Consider the following 19541-nt stretch of genomic DNA (forward strand, 5'->3'; position numbering starts at 1 on the left):
ACCATCTGGTCATCTCGCCTCAGCTCTGCAGCCCGACCCGGCGCTCAGAGAGTAACTCCGGGCGGCTTCTCCCTCCTTTAGCTTTCACATGTCTCCTCCCTTTCCCTGAGCCAGAAAGATCTAGGCGGCGCCGGGTCCCGCTCTCCTACCCCGAGGTGGCCCCTTTCTGGGGGCGCCAAAAGGGCCTCAGGCACCCCGAGGTCCTGCCCTTGGTGCCCTCGCTTGGTGGGGGTGGGCGCTGTCTCCGGGCGGGGGCCACGTGACCTCGACCGGGCGGGGGGCTTGGCCTTCCCCATATGAGCCCAGTGACTCAGGCCGCAGCTGTTCCCCCGTCACATGAGGCAGGCTGGAGGCCACTCGTCGGGGGAGGGGGCTGTGGCTGGAGCCGGGGCGGAGCCGCGCGCCGGGCGGGGCCGGAGCCAGGGGGTGCAGCTAGAGAGCCCCTGAGCAGCGGCGGGAGAGCAGCACACAGCCTCCGGGAGCCCAGGTGAGGCCGCGGGACCCTAGAGGCTGCGGCGGGGAGTGGGGAGGGGGTCACGGGTCGCCCCCAGCTCGGGGGCTCGCCCCAGGCCTCCGCAGATCTGCCGCGCTCCCCGCCGCTTCCGAGGCCCCCGCAACTTTTCAACTTGGTGAAGTTCGGGAGGCCCGGGACGGGCTGGGGTGCGGGGACGCCGGCCGCACTTCTGTTCGTCGGTGATCAGAACCCAGGGGAAAGGTCTCGGGGGTCGGGCTGGGGCTGAGGAGAGTTTTCCGTGACTGGTTTAATGGAGAGGGGTGTTTAACACCTGGAGGCTGGAGGGCCGAGGGTAGGCGTTCGGTCCTGGCCGCTGCCAGCGCCCTCGGGTGGGTCCAGGGCCCCGCGAGGCCGCGGGGCGGGGTCCGGGCTGGGCTGCGGGCGCCCCCACCTCTCTTCTGCGGGTAGAGGAGGAGGCTGGAAGACGTGGATCTGACCGCGGGTTTCCGGGTGGGAGGGGCCGGGAATGGGGGCGGCTCAGGGGAGGTCTCGAGGGCCGGCGGGGAGCTCGGAAAGCGAGATCCCGCCTCGACCGGTTCTGATCCCCCCGCCCGCCCCTCTGCCCCAGGCCAGGCAGCCATGGCGGTGGAAGGAGGAATGAAATGTGTCAAGTTTCTGCTCTACGTTCTCCTGCTGGTCTTCTGCGTGAGTGGGGAGCGGGGCCGGCGCGGCGCGCTGGCAGGGTGCGGGGCGACCTGGCTCCGGAGGGATGAGGGGTGAGCGGCCAACAATGAAGGCAGCTGGAGACCAGATGTGGGAGGAAAAAGCCCGGGCTACAGCCGAAGCCAGCGCGGCCGTCCCTTCCTCCAGCTTTCGGGAAACTTTGAGGCTGGTTTGGGCCGACAAAGGCCGGTCTCCTTCTCCGTAAGCCCTCCGGGCCCTTCCTGTCTGGTGACCCAGCCTCCTGTGATATGGGGCAGTGGGGCAACCAGCCAACTGCCTGTTCTGATACTATCGCAGCTCTGCGCCTCGCCTCTGCTCCCCGCTTCTCTGTTCTTTCTCTCCCGCCACTCCTTCATCCCTCTTCATTCCCTCATCACCCCTCGCGGCCGCTTGGGGTGGGTAAGGGCTCTGCCCATCTCTATCGCTCCAGTCCTGGGCTCCTGGCTTGAGAGGCTACTGTTTGTACAGGGAGGGACCGGCCACTTTGACCCCTTTAAAACCCCTCCCTTCTCCCAGGCCCAGGAGGCCTGAGGAGCCCTCCTCACAGCTGGTGAGGATGTGGTCACTGATGAGGATAGTGAAGGCAATTCTGGGAGCCCTGGAGGCGCATAGGAAGAGGCTCAAAGGAAGCATTGCTCTTTGTGAGGCATGTGTGTCCTGGGATCAAGGCTTACTGGAAACTTCTCTTTTTTTGCATTTGGTGAGAAATTGCTTGAAGGAAGGTGTGGTTCCTCCTGACGGCTTTCTCCCAGAGAGCCTTGAACAGTTTGCCTAGCCCTCACTGTGGGGCAAGGATGGGTCAGCCTCCTCCCCCACTGTCAAAAGTTTCCTGGAGGTGTGAGAATCCGTCTCTCTGGAGTGGGCTTCCATCTGTGTCCTGGGTCACCCGCACCTTCCACCGTGGGGGGCTGGTGGGTGCTGGGTCTTCTGAGTCCTGACCTGCCCTCCTCCTCACAGGCCTGTGCGGTGGGACTGATTGCTGTGGGCGTAGGGACCCACCTCGTCCTGAATCAGACTATCACCCATGGGGCCACCCCTAGTTTCCTGTTGCCTGTGGTCATCATCGCAGTGGGGGCCTTCCTCTTCCTGGTGGCCTTTGTGGGCTGCTGTGGAGCCTGCAAGGAGAACTACTGTCTTATGATCACAGTGAGTGGCTGTGGGCCAGCGTGGGTGCCTGGGGCTGCCGAAAGGGCATTTCTCTGGGCAGGGTTTGGGGGGTGGGTGGGTGAGGGAAACCTTGAATGTTCCTGAGACTGGCAGGGTCCTCCCACCCAGACTCTAACCTGACTCCTGTCCTTTGCACCTGCAGTTTGCCATCTTCTTGTCCCTTATCATGCTAGTTGAAGTGGCTGCAGCCATTGCTGGCTATGTGTTTAGAGACAAGGTAAGTAGGGAATAAGGGGAAGTCCTTGCCTCAGAGGTGTGGCTGCTCTGAGACCCAGGTGCCCTGAGTTCTGACCTCCATGGTGCTCCTCCCTATTCCCAGGTGAGATCAGAATTTAATAAGGACTTCCGGCAGCAGATGAAGAATTATCCAAAAGACAACCAGACGGCATCGATCCTGGATAAGATGCAGAAAGATGTGAGTGGGGTTGCTGGGAGCAGGCGTAGTAGGAGAAGGAGATTCTTACCTCCATGTTGATGATGGAGGGTCACTTAACAGCCTTTCCCCCCATATCTCTGCTCTCCCCCAGTTTGAGTGCTGCGGGGCGGCTAACTACACAGACTGGGAGAAGATCCTGGCCGTGACCAATAAAGTCCCTGACTCCTGCTGCGTCAATATCACTCATAACTGTGGGATTAATTTCGTTGTGAAGGACATCCATACTGAGGTAGGAAGGGGGCTGAGATAGTAGGGGACTTAGGAAAGCTGGGAAATGTTTCAGGAGGTGAGAGGGACCAGGGGTGGAGGTGAAGAAGGTTGGGGCTCTGGGAAATTAGGCATCAGGGATCGGGAGGGGATCTGGTAATGCTGGGGATAGGATGAAAGGGACAGAGGGTGGGGGAGCCAGGTGGGCAGGGAGTGGGGTATGGGAAATTTCTGACCGGGTCTTGTCTTGTGTGCCTGCCACCCGCCAGGGCTGTGTGGAGAAGATTGCGGCCTGGCTGAGGAAGAATGTGCTGGTGGTGGCTGCGGCAGCCCTAGGCATTGCCTTTGTGGAGGTGAGAGGCACCCTTGGGCATCTGGGAACTAGGGGCAGTGGGAGGGTGCTGAGCAGGGGACTGGTCTGTGGAGGGGAGCCCTGGTTGTCTCTGGGGTCTCTTGGGTAGGTCTCTATCTTGCCTCCCTGACCCCTCTTCACCCCCATCTCTCTCTGTCCTTCTAGATCCTGGGTATTGTCTTAGCATGCTGCCTTGTGAAGAGCATCCGAAGTGGCTATGAGGTGATGTAGGGGGTCTGTCTCTTCAGCCCCCTCATCCAGGGGAGTGGGGTAATATACTCCAGGTTTTTCAATTAAACGGATTATTTTTTCAGACCCCAAAGAGAAAGAGTCTCAATTTATCTTAAAGAGCGATACTTTATCCCTTATCCCTCTTTATCCATGTTCCCATCCTCTGGGACCCTGTTCTATTTGCACCTCTGGGAAAGGCTGGCCTGTTTGGAGGGGGGGAGGGGGCAAAAGGAGGATTTTGCTCAAGGCTTTCTTTGGTCTGGCAGTGGATGTGGGGATCCAGAGGAGGTTGAGGCCCACTGCCCTCCCTGTGCTGCCAGGCTCAGTGCTGAAGGGTTCATGAAGCCATCTCCCAAGTCAATGGGATTCCCTACAAAGGTCCTACCTGGGAGAGGCCGGCCTATATCCACCGTCGACATCTTCTCCCTGGCCTTCTGCCCACCTCAGACGTCCCAGCAACTTCCTGCTCCACTAATCCTCAAGGGGGCCTGGCTTCTTTCAGGGTGGTGACAAGTCACTTTTATACCTGTGTGGCCAGTTTATGTCCTTCTTGACTTACTTTAGATAATAGAAGAATTTAAGAGGTGGGTGCCTGTTTTTCCATGGAAACCACCCAGCTTGGCCTTGACTCCTCTTCACCAGCTCTCCACACCCCTATTCCCACTCTTTAACACTGGACTTCAACCTTAGTTCACGCAGAAAGGAGACATCCAACAGTGCCCTCTGGTGGCCACGTCTCTAGGCGCAGCTTCAAACACGCAAGACTGTCCCCTTGCGCCCCCTGTGGGTACTAGATGTTTTGCAGGTACTAAACACGCCAGAGACCCTGGAGGATGTCAGCTTAGGTGGTGGTGGTTGTTGAACCCATGTCTCCTGCGTCTCCTGCATTGGCAGGTGTGGTGTATCCTTTACCACTGAGCCACCAGGGAAGCCCCAGCCTAGGTTAGGAGTTAAATGGGGTCAGTCTCCCACTGTGCAGCCATGAAATTAAAAGACGCTTACTCCTTGGAAGGAAAGTTATGACCAACCTAGACAGCATATTCAAAAGCAGAGACATTACTTTGCCAACAAAGGTCCGTCTAGTCAAGGCTATGGTTTTTCCAGTGGTCATGTATGGATGTGAGAGTTGGACTATAAAGAAAGCTGAGCACCGAAGAATTGATGCTTTTGAACTGTGGTGTTGGGAGAAGACTCTTGAGAGTCCCTTGGACTGCAAGGAGATCCAACCAGTCCATCCTAAAGCAGATCAGTCCTGGGTGTTCATTGGAAGGACTGATGCTGAAGCTGAAACTCCAATACTTTGGCCACCTGATGTGAAGAGCTGACTCATTTGAAAACACCCTGATGCTGGGAAAGATTGAGGGCAGGAGGAGAAGGGGACAACAAAGGATGAGATGGTTGGATGGCATCACCGACTCGATGGACGTGAGTCTGAGTGAACTCTGGGAGTTGGTGATGGACAGGGAGGCCTGGTATGCTTCGGATCATGGGGTCGCAAAGAGTTGGACACGACTGAGCGACTGAACTGAACTGAACTCCCACTGTGCACCTTCATTTCTGCCCACCCACAGTGTTTTTTGTTTTGAATAATACATTTATTGAGTGACTGTTTTATGCCACACACCAGGCAGTACCAGGGTAGGGGACAGAATAAATCAGAGTCCTTGCCTTGAACAACCATCTTTTGCTGGAGGGCTGGATTTAGTAGACTGTCTGGGCAGGCTTGGGAAGGACCCAGGCGAGCACAGCATCCACCAGCCTGGCTGGCAAGTAGGAGGCTGGCAACCAGAGCAGCTTGGCATCCCAGCCTGGGCTGTAGCGGGTTCTGGGGTGACGGGCAGTTAGGGCATGCTCCAGGCACCTGCTCACCTTGGCCAGGTCCGGATCACAGATCATGTTCATGATACGTTGCTGCACTCTCAGGTCTGCAGCCCAGTGGACGGTTGTGATCAGTGTCCCTGTCCTGCTCCAGCCCACCCCAGGCCGGGTCTCTTGGGGTTCTCAGTTCCCTCCCCAGTTTGGGGTGTGGGCAGGTTGCCTATGGCTGGGGTGTTCTCCTATGGCACCCCCTTCTCCCTCATCCCTTCCCTGACTGCCCTGCATGTCTCCTCCCAGCAGGCTGATGCAGGACTGGCCTTCTGGCACCCTTGTTTCCCTTCATGCGCCCCTTCGGGGGCCCAGCTACTCACATTTGGTGAGGAAGGCCTCCCCATAGAGGGCCTGTGTGGCTGGAGGCAGCCGTGCCCAGCAGGCCTGCAGGGTGTCCTCCAAAGTTTCCAGGTTTGTCACAGGGGTTCGGAAGAAGCCAGGTTCCACGATAGAGACCCGTACCCCAAAAGGAGCCACATCTCGCCTGGAGTGAGGGCAGAGAGAGGTTTCTGGGTTCTTGTCTTTATAGGGAGAGGACCTTCAGGGACATGTGTAGGGATGCTGAGATGGGAAGAGGGTCAGGATTTCTGACAGGAAGAGACATCCCCACTGCCATGGGATGAGGGGCAAGTGGGTCAGAGGGAAGGCGGAGTTTCATTTGTTTTTGTTTTTTGGCCATGTTGTGTCATGCAGGATATTAGTTCCCCGACCAGGGCTCAAACCCGGGTGCCCTGCAGTCAAAGCATAGAGTCTTAACCACTGGACCACCAGGGAAGTCCCAAGGAGGTTGAGTTTTTCTTCCTTTTGTATTCTCTTCTAGCACGTAGAGCAGGGACCAGCAAACTTCTTAAAGGGCCAGATAGTAAATATTTTCAGCATTGCAGATCTAAATATTATGTAGGTACTTACATAACTGATTATAGTGTAACTATTTAAAAATGCAAATGCCATTATTAGCTTGTAGGCAGCTGGCTAGAGATCTGGCCCTGGAAGCACAATCTGCCAACTCCTGAACTGGAAGAACCATGTTCCCTAGATCCCAAAACATGGGGTCGAAAGTGCTGGATCTTTGCTGGGGAAAAATTAGACTGGTGTTTGCTGGGGGAAAGTGGGAGTACCCAGAACAGACTACCCAAGTCCAAGTTGAAAGTATATTTCCATGATGCTGATTAAATGAAAATTAAACGACTGAGGCATAGGGACAAAAGTGGATATTGATGCTATTTGCCGTGTGATGGTGACAGAGGAGGGCTTCCTTCAGAAGGTGGGCTCAGCTTGAGGGAATCAAAGGTCTGTTCCAAATTCAGGCCCTGTTCCTATGGTTGTTGAGTCTGCTTTGTGCTCTCATGGGACTTTGAACGTTATTGTCTAAATAGGGGCCGGAGGACATGAGGATCAGGCTCTGTAGGTATACGTGCCAGTGCTCCCACCAGTGTGTGGTCTTGGGTGACTTTGGGTATGTTAGTGTGGTGTGTGTGAGTCCCTCAGTCGTGTCTGACTCTTTGCAACCCCACAGACTGTGGCCCACCGGGCTTCTCTGTCCATAGAATTCTCCAGGCAAGAATACTGGAGTGGATAGACATTCCCTTCTCCAGGGGATCTTCCCAACCCAGGGACTGAACCTGCGTCTCCTGCATTGCAGGCAGATTCTTTACTGTGTGAGCCACCAGGGAAGCCCATCCCCTAAGGGTGTTAACACCTACCCTTACAGGATTTTAGGGAGAATTGAATGAGAAAGTGTTATGTAAAGGTACTCATGGTAAGTAATGGTTATCATTAGTAACAATAACACTAAGAGAGTGGGATTTTGGGGGCATTTTCTATGTACCAGGCTCTGCTGGAGCCTCACACATACCCTCATTTTACTCACCCATGAGGCAGGCCTCATCGTGATTTAACAGGAGGAACAAACTGGGAAAAAAACAGTAACTGACTAAGGTCACCAAGCTCACAAGTGAAAGCTGGGATCTGAACCCAGGAAGTCGAGCCCTAAACTGTCTCTTAAGCCCTAAACTCCACCATGCCATGTGGTGGGCAGCTGCTAATTTGTTGGTTGAGCAAGCTCCCCCTGAATTGGGAGCGGAGTCCCTGCCCTCCTCACCTCAGGCTGTCAGAGAAGGCCTCCAGGCCAAACTTGGAGACGCAGTAGCCCCCTCCATTGGCTGCCAGACGGCCAAGGACACTGGTGATGTTGATCACTCGGCCCCGGGCCTGCAGCAGCAGGGGCAGCAGGGCGAGGGTGACCCCGATGGGACCCAGCGTGTTCACATTCAGCACCCGCTGGAAGTCCTCCCGCGTCTGCCATGGGGTGGGACCAATGATGCCAGCCACACCAGCATTATTCACCAGACCAAAAAGCCCTGTGGGTGGATGAGAGGCGTGGGGTAGGGGAGGCATTCCCATGGCCCCTCTCCTTCCCGGGGGAATCTGAGCCCTGCTACTCCCCCCACACAGTCTCTCTGGCTTCCCACAGCCCCTGTGTGTGCACACCTCACATGCCTATCCCCGTGGCCCCCGCCACACTCACCTGCTTCCCCAACATGCGTTTCCACCCACTTGACTGCCTGCCGGATGCTCTGGGGATCTGTGACATCCAGCAGGGTGGTGTGGAGGCGGGAGGAGGCGACCCGCTGGAGGTCCTCCGCCCCCGAGGGTGTCAGGCAGCTGGCCAGTACTCGGAAGCCTCTCTGGTCCAGCCTCAGAGCAAGGAGCCGCCCAAAGCCCGAGTCACAGCCGGTGATGAAGATAAAAGCATCGCTGGCTGGCAGGCACTGCCGGTCCCTGAGCAACCACAGTGCTGCCCAGAGCAAGACACCCAGCAGCAGAGGCAGCCACATGGCTGGAGCCCAGGTGACCTGCAGGTGGCAGCCGAGGCTGGGCAGGGGGACGTGTCTAGCCGACGCTGGCCCTCCAGCCCTCACCCCTCAGATCCTTGCCTAGCTGGAAGTCTCTGGTTTGAGCAAATTGACAAATTACCTGCTTGGCAGATAACCTGCAGACAAACTATGGTTCATCTAAGTAAAGTGACAATCTGGGCAGACTCTGTATCTGTGGGTAACTTAACTGAATGGTCATGAGCTGGGTCCTGAGCAGACCGGCTGCATGGGAGCAGAGGGATCTTTGTTGTTGCCTCAGCTCCCACTAAACCAGCTGAGCCCTGTTTTTGGAAACACATAAAGGACCCCTGCATTCTAGTCCTGGTGGCTCCAAACTTATTGTGTGAGGCTGAGCACTGCCCTGTGTCTCTGAACTTGTTTTCTCATCTACCAAGTAGGGCTAACGCCCAGCATGCCCACCTGGGAGCTGTGGAGGATCAAAGGGGATAAAGTGTGAGGGGACACCCGCCAAGCTTTAGGCTTTGAGTTTTCAATATCACTAGTCTTCTCATAGCCACTGCCCCTCCCCTCCCCCCAGCACCCTGCTTACCTCCTCAGGGGAAAGCTGTTGGCAGGTACTATAGCACCTGAAGCTGTTCCTTTTGTTTTGCTCGAGAAACTTGTGGTCCAGGTCTTCCCAGGCTCCCACACTAGCTACAGCTAAGGCCAAAGTCCGTGGCGGGTGGACTGGGTGCCAGAAGTATTAAGTGCATGTGGGGCTGGCGGGGGTGGGGGTGGGGGAGGAGGAGCCAGGGAAGCTGGGCCTGTGGGCTGAAGCTAGGGCTTGGCACCGGCCAGGAGCGCCTGGCTACCCCCTTGGCTTGGTCTTTTCTAGTGGGGCTTCCTGGCTCTCTCTGTCACTGATTGTTAAGACGAGGGTATCTGTCCAGGATGGCAGCTGCCCCCCTCTGTCAGTAACCTTGGACCTGTCATTCCTCCCCCTCCCCACCCTGAAGTGCTCCCACACTCAAGAGTTAATCTCCCACCTGGTCCAGACTCATGACACTGCTTAGCACCAGGCTGGGAGAGGCCGTGAGCACGTGGAGGGGCAGAGAGCCAGAGCTGGACCAGGCCTGCTCTCTGTTTTGTTTCTCCTCTGCCAGAAATGGAAGTCCTGGGTTGGGAGGCTTGGGATGGGGCCCACTGCCCTTCTCTGGGGAGGGGTGGGGAACTCCCATGTTCTGCTTATCCGGAAGGTACCTGCAACAGGTACAAGGCCCGAGGAGGAGAAGAGACTTGAGACCTTAAGAGGAAGCTAGTTCCAGTCCCTACCCAAAAGAGACACCCAAAAGGTAGCGTCTGTTAAGAGGAAGAGCCTTTGAATCTTCCATCCCCACCCCCCACAAGAAGCTAGTAGTTCCTGGAGACAAACATGAAGAAATGGAGGCTTGTGTTTTATTCATGGGCTGTCAGCCTCCCTCCTGCCCGCCCGGGGCAGGTGGGAGACTCGGGGCAGGGAGAGCAGGCAGGGCTAGGAGGGGGCCGACTGCAGCTGCCCTTTGTAGACGTACTCCAGCGCGGTGGCAATGGTGCGCATGTCCAGCTCGATGCTCCGAGCCCAGTTCTCCACATCCCCAATTTCCTGGAAGGGAGTGGGTGGGAGCCCAGGAGTCAGGGTGGGTGGGGTGTGGCTCCAGGGGCTGGATGGGGGCACATTCCATCCATCCCCTAGAAAGGGCTTTGCTTGGACCCACCAGCTGCTTTTACCTCTTCCTCTAACTTCTGTGGCACTGGGGCCATAGATTTCTGGGCTTTCTGGGACTATCCGCACTTCCTTTTTAACCCCAGGCCAGAGGGGAGCCCCTGAGGGTGCAGTCAATGGGGTCATAGGATGAGGCTGGTGAGGCAGGCAGTGTGGCTTACCTTGAGTGCCTGGTTGAAGTTCTCCACCATCCCGATCCACTGGCCTGTCTGCTTGGCAAACTGGGCTGCCTGGACCTGCAGGGTCTTCACCTCATGGTCAAGCTTCCTCTGGTTCATGTAGGCCTGGGCCACACTAGAGGTTGGAGGAGGAGGGAGGCCATATCACCCAGCTGGTGGGGAGTGGTCTCCAGAACTAACATCCCAGGGCTGCAGTAGGAGGCTGCTCAGGAGTCAGGATGGAGAAAACCTTGGGATTTCAGCCATTCCTGGATGTAAGGCAAGTGACTACAAGAGCATGCAAGTGAGCCCGGTCCCTTCCTTCCACTCCCAGGATTCCCAGGAGAGCTAACTAGATACAGACCATTTCCTGCCCCAAAAGGAGCTCCCAAAGCTGGGGGAGAGAAGGGAGGGTGCACTTGGTCGGCAGGGGTGGAGGGGGTACCACTGGGGAAGAAGCTGGGAGGGAAAAGGGGCCATGGGGAGGCTGGGAAAATCCAGCAGCAGGGACACATCTGGCAATGATTGGGAGGCCAGGGATCAGTGTAAGAAGTTGGGAAGGGAAATCGGGCCCCTCCCTGAATCTGGGGTGGGATGGGAGAGCAACCCCCTCCCCAGGAACTCAGGGTCAAGAGAAGACATCCCAAGGGCTGCTTCCTGGCTCTGTCTCTCTCCCAATCCTCCTTTCGCCCACACAGATGAACGAACACACACACGCACTCTCTCTCTCTTCCTTCTGCTCTAGGCAATAGTCTTTCTTTTCTCCTTAATCACAGTTCGCTGCAGTTCCATTACTGCCATGAGGTTGGTATCCCCAGTCCTCTGCCCACTCACCCCCACCCCCCCAGTAATTGTGCAACAATTGTTCTCCCTAACTGGTTGATGAATCTTTCATTCTCCGCCCCAAAGTTCTAGGTCAGCTGCGAGACTCCACATCCGGTGCCCCCACCCACTGGAATCTGTCGGGGCTGGAGGGGAGCAAGGGGGTTGTGTGTGGGGGGGTTGTTCCAGAGAGTGGGATGGACACCTGACAGGGGCTGAGATAGACTGAGCCTTTGTTTTCCTTTCCCGGGAATGAGAGGAGCTGTGGGCAGCAACACAAAAGGCTTTCTAATCTGGCTTTGGCTTAGCTGCCCTCTAAGCTGGACATAGGGTGGCCCCAAGCAAAGAAAGAGAAGCGGGAGAAACCTGGGCCAACCTCACAGCAGAGCCCAGGAGGCGCCAACGTGGGAGGGAGGGAAGGCGTCGACCCTGTCCCTTCTCTTTGGGAGATAGCTGGGTCACAGTGTGGGGTGTTATAGGAGCTGAAACAGGAATTGCAGGGGGCTCCCAATGCTTCAAGTTTCCCCTGGGAGCTCCTGAAATCCCCATTTACCCCATTGACCTCCTGCTTTCTCTCATTCACATTGAGTGGTGGGGGAGAACTGGATGGGTGGTCAGAGGTTCCAACCACAGCCTTCTCTTCCCCTAATCTTCCTGAGATGAGCAATGAAGATGATAGTCCCTGCCTGGCTCACTTGGGTGACTCAGTCTCTGAATTCACAACCAAGCTATTCCACTTGCCCTGGGTAGAAGGCATCACACTGCCTCCTTTCTCCCAACAGATGGCCTGGCTATCAAATCATCATCTCTGCACTTTTCTGGGTCACTTGGGGTCAAGAGGCAATGTTCTCTACTCCTTCCCATGTATCTGGTCATTACTGGCATCCTTACTTAGGATGGGAGCAAGGGGTGGTCTCTGGAGACCCGGAAGGATGAGGGAGTGTCAGCCTGGCTCTGCGGTGGCTCCTGGCATAGGTTCTGCCCTCACCCTCACCAGCTGTGTCATCTCTTTCCTGCCAGTTGCTCTCCAGACTTGCCAGAGGGTGGGAGGTGCAGAAGGAGAGGGTGGGAAGCTGTAGGGAAGGACGGTGCTCTCCCTCCTGCTGGAAGTGACAGCTGGACTTGGAGGGGTGAAGGGACGTGGCCAGATGGCATCAAGTCGTGAGCACCAGGGAGGTTATTGTTGGGAAAGGGAAATCTGGCTGCTTCTCCACTGGCCACAGCTGCTCCCCCCTGCCCAATGTTAGGGGTCAGAGCTGACTCAAGACTCTCTCCATAAAAGTTAAGCTGGGTGGGGGAGGGTAGGGGAATGAGAGGAACAGCTCATCCCCTCAGGAGCAGCCTGAAGGCTAGGCCAGTGCCTAAACTTGGGTGGAGGAGTGTTCGTGTTGACGCAAAGAGGTTCATACCCTACATTGAGGTGATCGACCAAAGCTTCTGTCAGGCAGGTCGCTGCAGTGATGGCCTCTCGCCTTCTCTTCTCTGGGTGGAGGGGGAAAAGGGATTAGATAGACTTGTTTTTTTGAGGAGTGATGCTTAAGGTTCCCCACCCATTCATTATTCTGCTAGCTATGGGAACACCTCAAGTAATTCCAGAGTGCCAGAGCTGACAGGGCCTTGCAAAACATAAAGCAAGCTCTTTCATTTTCGAGGTGAGGAAACTGGTAGCCTGAGAAGGGAAGCGATTCGCCCAGGGACGCTAAGTCCTTGGCAGCGACCAGGACTCCAGACTCTCAGGCACATTTTCCCCACTGGTTTGGCCTAAAGGTTGGTAACTCTGGGGTTCCCAGCCTGGATTCAGGACACAAGGGGCCCATCCCCATTTCGGCAGTTTCAGGCCTCCAAGAATCCCAGTCCTGTCGGGTCCTGAACACCCTCCTCTCTTCAGGAGGTTTCCTTCCCACTTCCAGGACGAGCGGCCCCCTGGACCAATCGGCACAGCGTTCCGTGAACAGGGGGCGGGGCTAGGATACTGCGGACACAGCGCGGGGGACGTTGCCAAGGGGGACGCTAATGCTGCTAAAGGGACCAGAGCCATTGGCAGGGGAACGGAACTCACCTCCACCAAAGCTCCTGTAATTTCCTCTACCCCAAGCCCGCGCCCTTCCCCGGATCTGGGCCGTTACTTGAGATCCAGGCTCCGGGCTGAGGCTAGGCCGCGGAGGGAGAGAAAACGGCGGGCTGGATACTCGGCTTACCCTGAAGCTCTTTGCGTTCATTCTGCTTGGCCTGGTGTTCTTTCAGCAGGCGGGACAGCATGGTCGCGGCGGGCTCGGGGTAGGGCGTGCCCAGTCCCCCTCCGACTCGCGGAACTGGACCTCGCAGCTCCGCTCCCGCCGGGCCGGGGTCACGTGGCCGCAATGTCACGTGAGGCCCGGAACCGCCCTCCTCTTGAGACCTGGGGTGGTAGGTAGAGAGGATCTTGGCTGGGAAGGGAGGTGATAGTAGGGGCAGGTGAGCTCTTGTCTTTATTGGGAACTCACTTTGGTAAGTGTGGGAAGACGTTTTCTTTAGTACTCAGGTTGCAGAACAGTTTTTAATCTCCTCTGGATCCCAGGATCCTAGGAGGGTTGTTGTTGCCAGGCTGTCTGTCTATCATGGTTCGGTTGTTGCGGGAGCAGAGGTTCCCAGGACTCATTGAAATTCTTTTCCTTCCCTGGCCTTTTCCTCCTGGCAGCTCTGGCCGGTTCTCAGTGAATCCTCAGCTCCTCCCTCCAGAGGGGGAATGCTGTCCTCTCTCTTCAAGCCCTGTCTCTTCTCGCCACCCCGCCAGAGTCCCTCAGCGTTTTAGGCATTTTCAGCGGCCTCCTAGGGAGCTTTGCTAATTTGGCTGGCTATGTGTGGTGAATGTGCCATTCCATCTCTGTCCTTTTGTGGTCAGGGAATGCAAGCCCATTTTATTTCAGTCTTACCAGCAGAACAAGTGCTCTTGCCAAAGTAGAAGGTAAATTATGTAACACCTCTCTGAACTAATGAAGTGTTTCTGGGATTAACCCCAACAAGAAAAAAATATAAACATCACCAACATGTACTTGCTCTTACAACATTCTCTCTTGGTGCGCCGTACACCGTCATGCTGGGTGGCTTTGGGCAAGTTGTGTATCTACGCTGGATGTTGGTTTTCTCCTTAGTAAAATTAGAAGATTGGATTAAATCAGCAGTTATCAGCCTTAGCTAAACGTTAGACTCAGTTGGGGAAGTTTTAAAAAATATGCCTTGGTCCGTGACCAATCTCTGAGGGTGGAGGCCTGGTATAAGTATTTTTTAAAAAGTTGTTCAAGTGAATGTAATGTGCCCCCAAGGTTGAGAACCACTGCACTAAACCATATCTAAAGCTGTTTTCAAAACTTTGGTGTTCTCTCACTTCAGTTACATGGTTGAAAATTGACTTCATTATATGTACTTGCAGGGGGAGGAGAAATGGCTGCTGACTGATTTAGAATAGAACATTCTTGAATTTCTGAGTCAAAGTTGAAGATTACTGATCAGTTCATTCAACTCTTTGCAGAACAGCATCTTAAATCCCAGGGAGCTGCCCAGCTGTCAAAGGATTAGTGAGTGAAGTGGTTAACTGGCAGCAGAAAGCAGAACATTAAGTGCCAAAATAAAAACTCTGAATAAAAAGTGTTGGGCTGGGACTTCCCTGGTAGTTCAGTGGCTAAGACTCCACGCTCCCAATACAGGAGGCCCGGGGTTTGATCCCTGGTTGAGGAACTAGATCCCACGTGCCGCAACTAAGACCCAATGCAGGCAAATAAATAAGTATTAAAAAAAAGTGTTGGATATTGTGTTTGTGTGTCTGTGCTTATTATATGGATACTTCTTTAACAATATCTCCTGAGTAATACCATGTGTGAATCACTCTACATGTATTATTTCATTTAATTCTGAGAATAGTCATGTGAAGTATAACAAAGTGCAGATGAAGAATCTGTGGTACAGAGCAGTGCAGTGATAGAGCTCATAAGCGGTCGAGCTAGGGTACAGAGCCGGGTTATCTGATGCCAGAGCTTGAGTGTAACCCCTGTACTATACTGCAGAAACTACAGGAGAGACCCCAGCAGGGACAGGCCCAGAGCTCTTTGGGGGACAGCTCCCTGTCTCTTGTCACTATGACTCTCTATGCCTGTGGAGCATCAGTTGAAGGGAATACCAGCAGGGGAGGAATGTTTGGGAAGAGGTGCCACTCCAGAGAGGAGCTGATCAATAGAAGCAGGAAGAATGAGAGCACCGAAGGGCAGCCTTGCCAGTCCTCCCCCCTTCTGGCTTTTGCTTCCAACTGCAGTGAGCAAGCAAATTGGAGGCAGACTGGAAGATGCCCGGTGCCTCACTCCCAAAGCTGGGAGAGAAAAGCAGAGGTTGGAAGGGGTGGCAGAGGATGGTGACAAGTGGACCTGTGAAACAGAGGGTGGGGGCTAATGAGGGGGGTTGGCGTTGGGGGTTTCAGTGGTGAGTCTGTAATTTAAGATTAGGGTGACTCATGGTGAGTGCCAGGCCCATCCTGTGTTACCCTCACCCCCTTGGCACAACTGCCTGACATTTTCACAATCAGTATAGAGACTGCCAGGGCTCTGCAGACATCAGCCCCACCCTCCTTTCCCACACACCGGCTGTTCCTTTGCCCTAGAGCTGAGCAGAAGACCTGGGTACCTGTATCTGGAGACTCCAGCTGATCTCTCCAGGGTCTTCCTCTACCTACTCTTTCTGGGCCCCTGTGGCTCACTGTCTAACCTCAGTCTCTAGTGTTGTTGAAACTCAGCTCCACCTGCCTTTGGTAGAGATGGACACAGGCTGCATACATAGTAGGAAAATGACTCTTGAAATCTGAAATCTCTTTCTGACCACCTCTCCTTACACTTTCCCACCCAGATTATTTTTCTCCTTAGAATCAGTGAATGTGCCCCCATACTCCTTTTGTTCACTCATTTCTCTGTTCTTCTCAGCCTCTCTTTCAGAGTTTGCTTTAATTAGCAAGCTTCAGGCTGACTGGCTGGGCCAAGCCTTCGGGCCGGAAGCTGCTGAGTTGTTAGGGATTGGGTGAGGACTGAGGCAGGACATGGTGTGAGTGGAGAAGGCTTCTCATACTGGGAAATCTGGCTGGGCTTCAAGAGGGGGCCGTTGGTGGTGTGGCCGAGTTCCAAATGTTGGCCTGGGGCCAGTGCTCAGAGAAAAGGGGCCCAGTCTAAATGGCTCACCGTGGGAAGTGATCTCCCAGTCCTTCTCCCCAAGCACAAAGGGTTTCCCTGGGATCTTCAAAGACCAGAGCGGTCAAGTCGTTTCCCCACTGACTGCCCTCAATCACATGTATAGCCTTTCTCTCCCAGCCACGCCCATAGTTCAGACTTTGGCTACAGGAGACATTCAGAGGCCAGCAGAAGGATTCCAGTGCTGGAGAGGTGGGTGGGGTGAGAAAGTCCTCATGTTGTCTATGCTGTGGAGGAAGAGGCTGACCCTGGGACATCTGCTCCAAGGCTCTGTTGCCAGATGAGGTGGGGGGAGATATTAACCCCGCAGTGTGTGCTCTGGAAGCGTCTGCTGCTCACCTAGAGATGGCAGCCGGGCAGTGTGTGGCCCAGGGGAACTGAAAAATAGGGAGTCCAGATGGAGGGCAAGAGGGCTCTTAGAGGGGGGAGGGGCTGGCAGAAAAGGGCAAGAGTCTTTGCTGGGTCTGGACATTTATAAATTTTTAAAAATGTTTTGAAATTATTTTGAAATAGTTGTAGACTCAGAGGAAATTGCAAAAAGTAGTATGTGAAATCCTGTGTATCTTTCATCCAGCTTCCATCAGAGGCGACACCTTATATAACTGTAGCACTATATCCAAACCAGGACTCTGACATAGATATTATACAGTTAACTAGGCTATAAGCCTATTCAATTTTCCCCAGTTTTTTTTTTAACATGCATTCATTTATAATTCTATGTAATTTTATCCCACAGATGGATTCAATCAGTTCAGTTCAGTTCAGTTCAGTCAGTCAGTCGTGTCGACTCTTTGCGACCCCATGAATCGCAGCACACCAGGCCTCCCTGTCCATCACCAACTCCTGGAGTTCACTCAGACTCATGTCCCTTGAGTCAGTGATGCCATCCAGCCATCTCATCCTCTGTCGTCCCCTTCTTCTCCTGCCCCCAATCCCTCACAGCATCAGAGTCTTTTCCAATGAGTCAACTCTTCGCATGAGGTGGCCAAAGTACTGGAGTTTCAGCTTTAGCATCATTCCTTCCAAAGAAATCCCAGGGCTGATCTCCTTCAGAATGGACTGGCTGGATGTCCTTGCAGTCCAAGGGACTCTCAAGACTCTTCTCCAACACCACAGTTCAAAAGCATCAATTCTTCAGCGCTCAGCTTTCTTTACAGTCCAACTCTCACATCCATACATGACCGCTGGAAAAACCATAGCCTTGACTAGACGGGTCAATAGCCACCACCAAAATTAAGTTACAGAACTCTCCATCACCATGAAGGAACTTTCTGTACTACCCTTTTATATTTACACCTCCACTTCCCCATCCCTGTCCCCTGACAATTACTAGTCTATTCTTCATCTCCATAGTTTTTCATTTTGAGAATGTCAGGTGAGTGGAATCATACAGCATCAGCATTAGTTTTAATTTAATGAATTCCTGAACTCCGAATTAAAAAGAAAGGTTCTCTGGCATATTATTTATTTGAATATTAAGCTTCTTCTGTTCTCTGGATTCCCTCGGCTTCTTCATTCCCTCCGAATTCAAAAGAAAGGTTCTCTGGCAGATTATTTATTTGAATATTAAGCTTCTTCTGTTCTCTGGATTCTTCCGGCTTCTTCCTTCCCTCCTCAATCTGCAATGCTGCTCTCCACTCCAAATCTGGCCTCATTTCTCCTTTAGGGAAAATCTACAAGTCTAAATTTACTAGGCTGGTCTGGGACTTTTGCGTGTTCCCCGCCCTCCCTTGCCCCACTATTTATAGCCAGGCTAATTTTGGGTGGCCTCTCTCTCTCGTTTCTTTCCTTCTCCTTCCTCCTGTGGCGGGTGAGGTGACTTCTCAAATATTTGGGCAGAGGAGGTCAGAAGCAGATTCTTGGCATCTGATCTCAACCTCGGATTTAGCAAGAATCAGCAGAGTAGAGATGGAGGGAGGCAGGAGCTGCAGGTGGAGAGAGGGAGGCATTTGGGGCTCTAAAGGCATTTTTTAAAAACTTCTATTTATTTTTAATCAATTTATTCTTTAATTGAAGAATAAATGCTTTACAGAATTGTGTTGGTTTCTGCCAAACATCAACATGAATCAGCCATAGGTATACCTATGTCCCTTTCCTCTGAACCTCCCTTCCACCTTCTTCTTCATTCCACCCCTCTCGGTTGTTACAGAGCCCTGGTTTGAGTTCTCTGAGTCATACAACAAACTCCCATTGGCTATCTATTTTGCTTATGGTAATGTAAGTTTCCATGTTACTCTCTCTATATATCCCACCCTCTCCTTCCCCCCCACCCCCACCCCTCTAAAGGCATTTTGACCCCAGTTGGATGATATTTGGGCCGAGAGTCAGGAGTCTGGTTTCCATCCTGATTTTACTCTTTTGCATTCTCATATCAGCTCTTCTCCAATGTCAGGGCTCTGAGATAGAAAAGAGATGCAGAAGGCCTGTCTGGGGGATGATAAAAGTAGGATTTCAGGGCCAGTCTGCTGTGTTACCTGTTTAGAGAGCACCTGTTTAGAGGTATGCTACTCCCCTGGAGGGGATGGACACAAGTGTAGTGTTGCCAAAATGGAGGCACAAACTTTCAAATGTATGGTAACTCACCCAGGGCAAGGATTGTCCCACCAGGCAGCAGAGTGAGAGCCTATTAAAAATCAATTTTTTAAAAAGTATAATCCTGGAAAAAGAAGAAAGAGAGAAAATGGACACTTGGGAAGAGGAATAGGGAGAACATGTATTGGAGCTTTTAAGACAAAGAGGGAGAAGAGAGAATCTTAAGAATATGGCAGTGTTTGAGGGGGCAGAGGAAACATTAGAGACACTGAGAAATAATCTAGTAGGATTCCAATGGACAGAGGCAAGAAGGGTAAAGACAGAGTTTCGGATGAGACAAAACCAGAGAGTGGGAGAGACAGAAGGGAAAGATGGACACATGGATATACCCAAGACCAACACCCAGTAAGAGAGACCTAGGAAGGGGAGGTGGGAGCAAGTGACGTTCCAGTTGTGCCAAATTATTTCCTATCTCTCTTCTTGGCCCCATTTCTGGGTTGGAGTTATAAATAGCAGAGCTGGAAAATGTCCTCCCCCTTTGCCTTTGTCTCAGCCTGGGGGGAAGGGAGAGGTAGAGACACCGCTTGTGAGTCCCTGTGGACATCCCTGGGAAGCCCCACCTCTATCCTGTGAGGACCAGTCCAGGACGCTGCTCCCTCCAGTCCCTTCCTCTGTGGAGGGTAGGAAATCTACGGTTCTGGGAAGGATCTGGAAGGTGGAGACATCGTTCCCATCCCTTTGCCTCTTGGGTGCAATCTCTCTCACCTTGGCCTTCTCTGACAGTCGATCCTTCCCCAGCTCACTTTCC

The 19541-nt window shown here is 53.7% G+C and overlaps 3 protein-coding genes across 5 annotated transcripts; 1 reads left to right on the plus strand and 2 right to left on the minus strand.

Annotated features, from left to right (window-relative positions):
* Positions 1-339: 339 nt before the first annotated feature.
* Positions 340-3654, plus strand: CD63 (CD63 molecule). The gene is made up of 8 exons (XM_019961098.2): positions 340-487; positions 1083-1159; positions 2135-2323; positions 2487-2561; positions 2664-2759; positions 2872-3009; positions 3257-3340; positions 3505-3654. Exons 2-8 carry the CDS (start codon positions 1094-1096, stop codon positions 3568-3570), a joined length of 714 nt encoding a protein of 237 aa, XP_019816657.1. The 5' UTR covers positions 340-487; positions 1083-1093; the 3' UTR covers positions 3571-3654.
* A 1510-nt stretch (positions 3655-5164) lies between these two features.
* On the minus strand, positions 5165-9554 carry RDH5 (retinol dehydrogenase 5). Of its 3 annotated transcripts, none has more exons than XM_070789531.1 (5): positions 9302-9554; positions 7967-8294; positions 7541-7799; positions 5760-5923; positions 5165-5495 (listed from the first exon to the last, which is right to left on the minus strand). In XM_070789531.1, exons 1-5 carry the CDS (start codon positions 9491-9493, stop codon positions 5272-5274), a joined length of 1167 nt encoding a protein of 388 aa, XP_070645632.1. In that variant the 5' UTR covers positions 9494-9554; the 3' UTR covers positions 5165-5271. The 3 variants fall into 3 exon arrangements, with proteins under 3 accessions (XP_070645632.1, XP_019816658.2, XP_070645633.1); XM_019961099.2 differs by having other exon boundaries at positions 8866-9444; XM_070789532.1 differs by having other exon boundaries at positions 7967-8389; positions 8866-9444.
* A 134-nt stretch (positions 9555-9688) lies between these two features.
* BLOC1S1 (biogenesis of lysosomal organelles complex 1 subunit 1) lies at positions 9689-13364 on the minus strand. The gene is made up of 4 exons (XM_019961100.2): positions 13196-13364; positions 12407-12479; positions 10179-10311; positions 9689-9897 (listed from the first exon to the last, which is right to left on the minus strand). The coding sequence occupies exons 1-4, from the start codon at positions 13254-13256 to the stop codon at positions 9787-9789; spliced, it is 378 nt and encodes a 125-aa protein (XP_019816659.1). The 5' UTR covers positions 13257-13364; the 3' UTR covers positions 9689-9786.
* Positions 13365-19541: the final 6177 nt, after the last annotated feature.

Source organism: Bos indicus, chromosome 5 (assembly GCF_029378745.1).
Source record: "Bos indicus isolate NIAB-ARS_2022 breed Sahiwal x Tharparkar chromosome 5, NIAB-ARS_B.indTharparkar_mat_pri_1.0, whole genome shotgun sequence".
NCBI classification, from domain to species: Eukaryota; Metazoa; Chordata; class Mammalia; order Artiodactyla; family Bovidae; genus Bos; species Bos indicus.

Excerpts from the sequence above, each read along its gene's own strand:
- BLOC1S1 (XM_019961100.2), bottom strand. The coding sequence starts at position 13,256 with ATGCTGTCCCGCCTGCTGAAAGAACACCAGGCCAAGCAGAATGAACGC. Across the intron at positions 12,480-13,195 it reads TGAACGCAAAGAGCTTCAGG|AGAAGAGAAGGCGAGAGGCC; the intron begins GTAAGCCGAGTA and ends CCCTCCACCCAG. Across the intron at positions 10,312-12,406 it reads GTCGATCACCTCAATGTAGG|TGTGGCCCAGGCCTACATGA; the intron begins GTATGAACCTCT and ends TCCAACCTCTAG.
- CD63 (XM_019961098.2), top strand. The coding sequence starts at position 1,094 with ATGGCGGTGGAAGGAGGAATGAAATGTGTCAAGTTTCTGCTCTACGTT. Across the intron at positions 1,160-2,134 it reads TTCTCCTGCTGGTCTTCTGC|GCCTGTGCGGTGGGACTGAT; the intron begins GTGAGTGGGGAG and ends TCCTCCTCACAG. Across the intron at positions 3,341-3,504 it reads TAGGCATTGCCTTTGTGGAG|ATCCTGGGTATTGTCTTAGC; the intron begins GTGAGAGGCACC and ends CTGTCCTTCTAG.
- RDH5 (XM_070789531.1), bottom strand. The coding sequence starts at position 9,493 with ATGGGAGTTCCCCACCCCTCCCCAGAGAAGGGCAGTGGGCCCCATCCC. Across the intron at positions 7,800-7,966 it reads AACGCATGTTGGGGAAGCAG|GGCTTTTTGGTCTGGTGAAT; the intron begins GTGAGTGTGGCG and ends ATCCACCCACAG. Across the intron at positions 5,924-7,540 it reads GCCTTCTCTGACAGCCTGAG|GCGAGATGTGGCTCCTTTTG; the intron begins GTGAGGAGGGCA and ends CCCTCACTCCAG.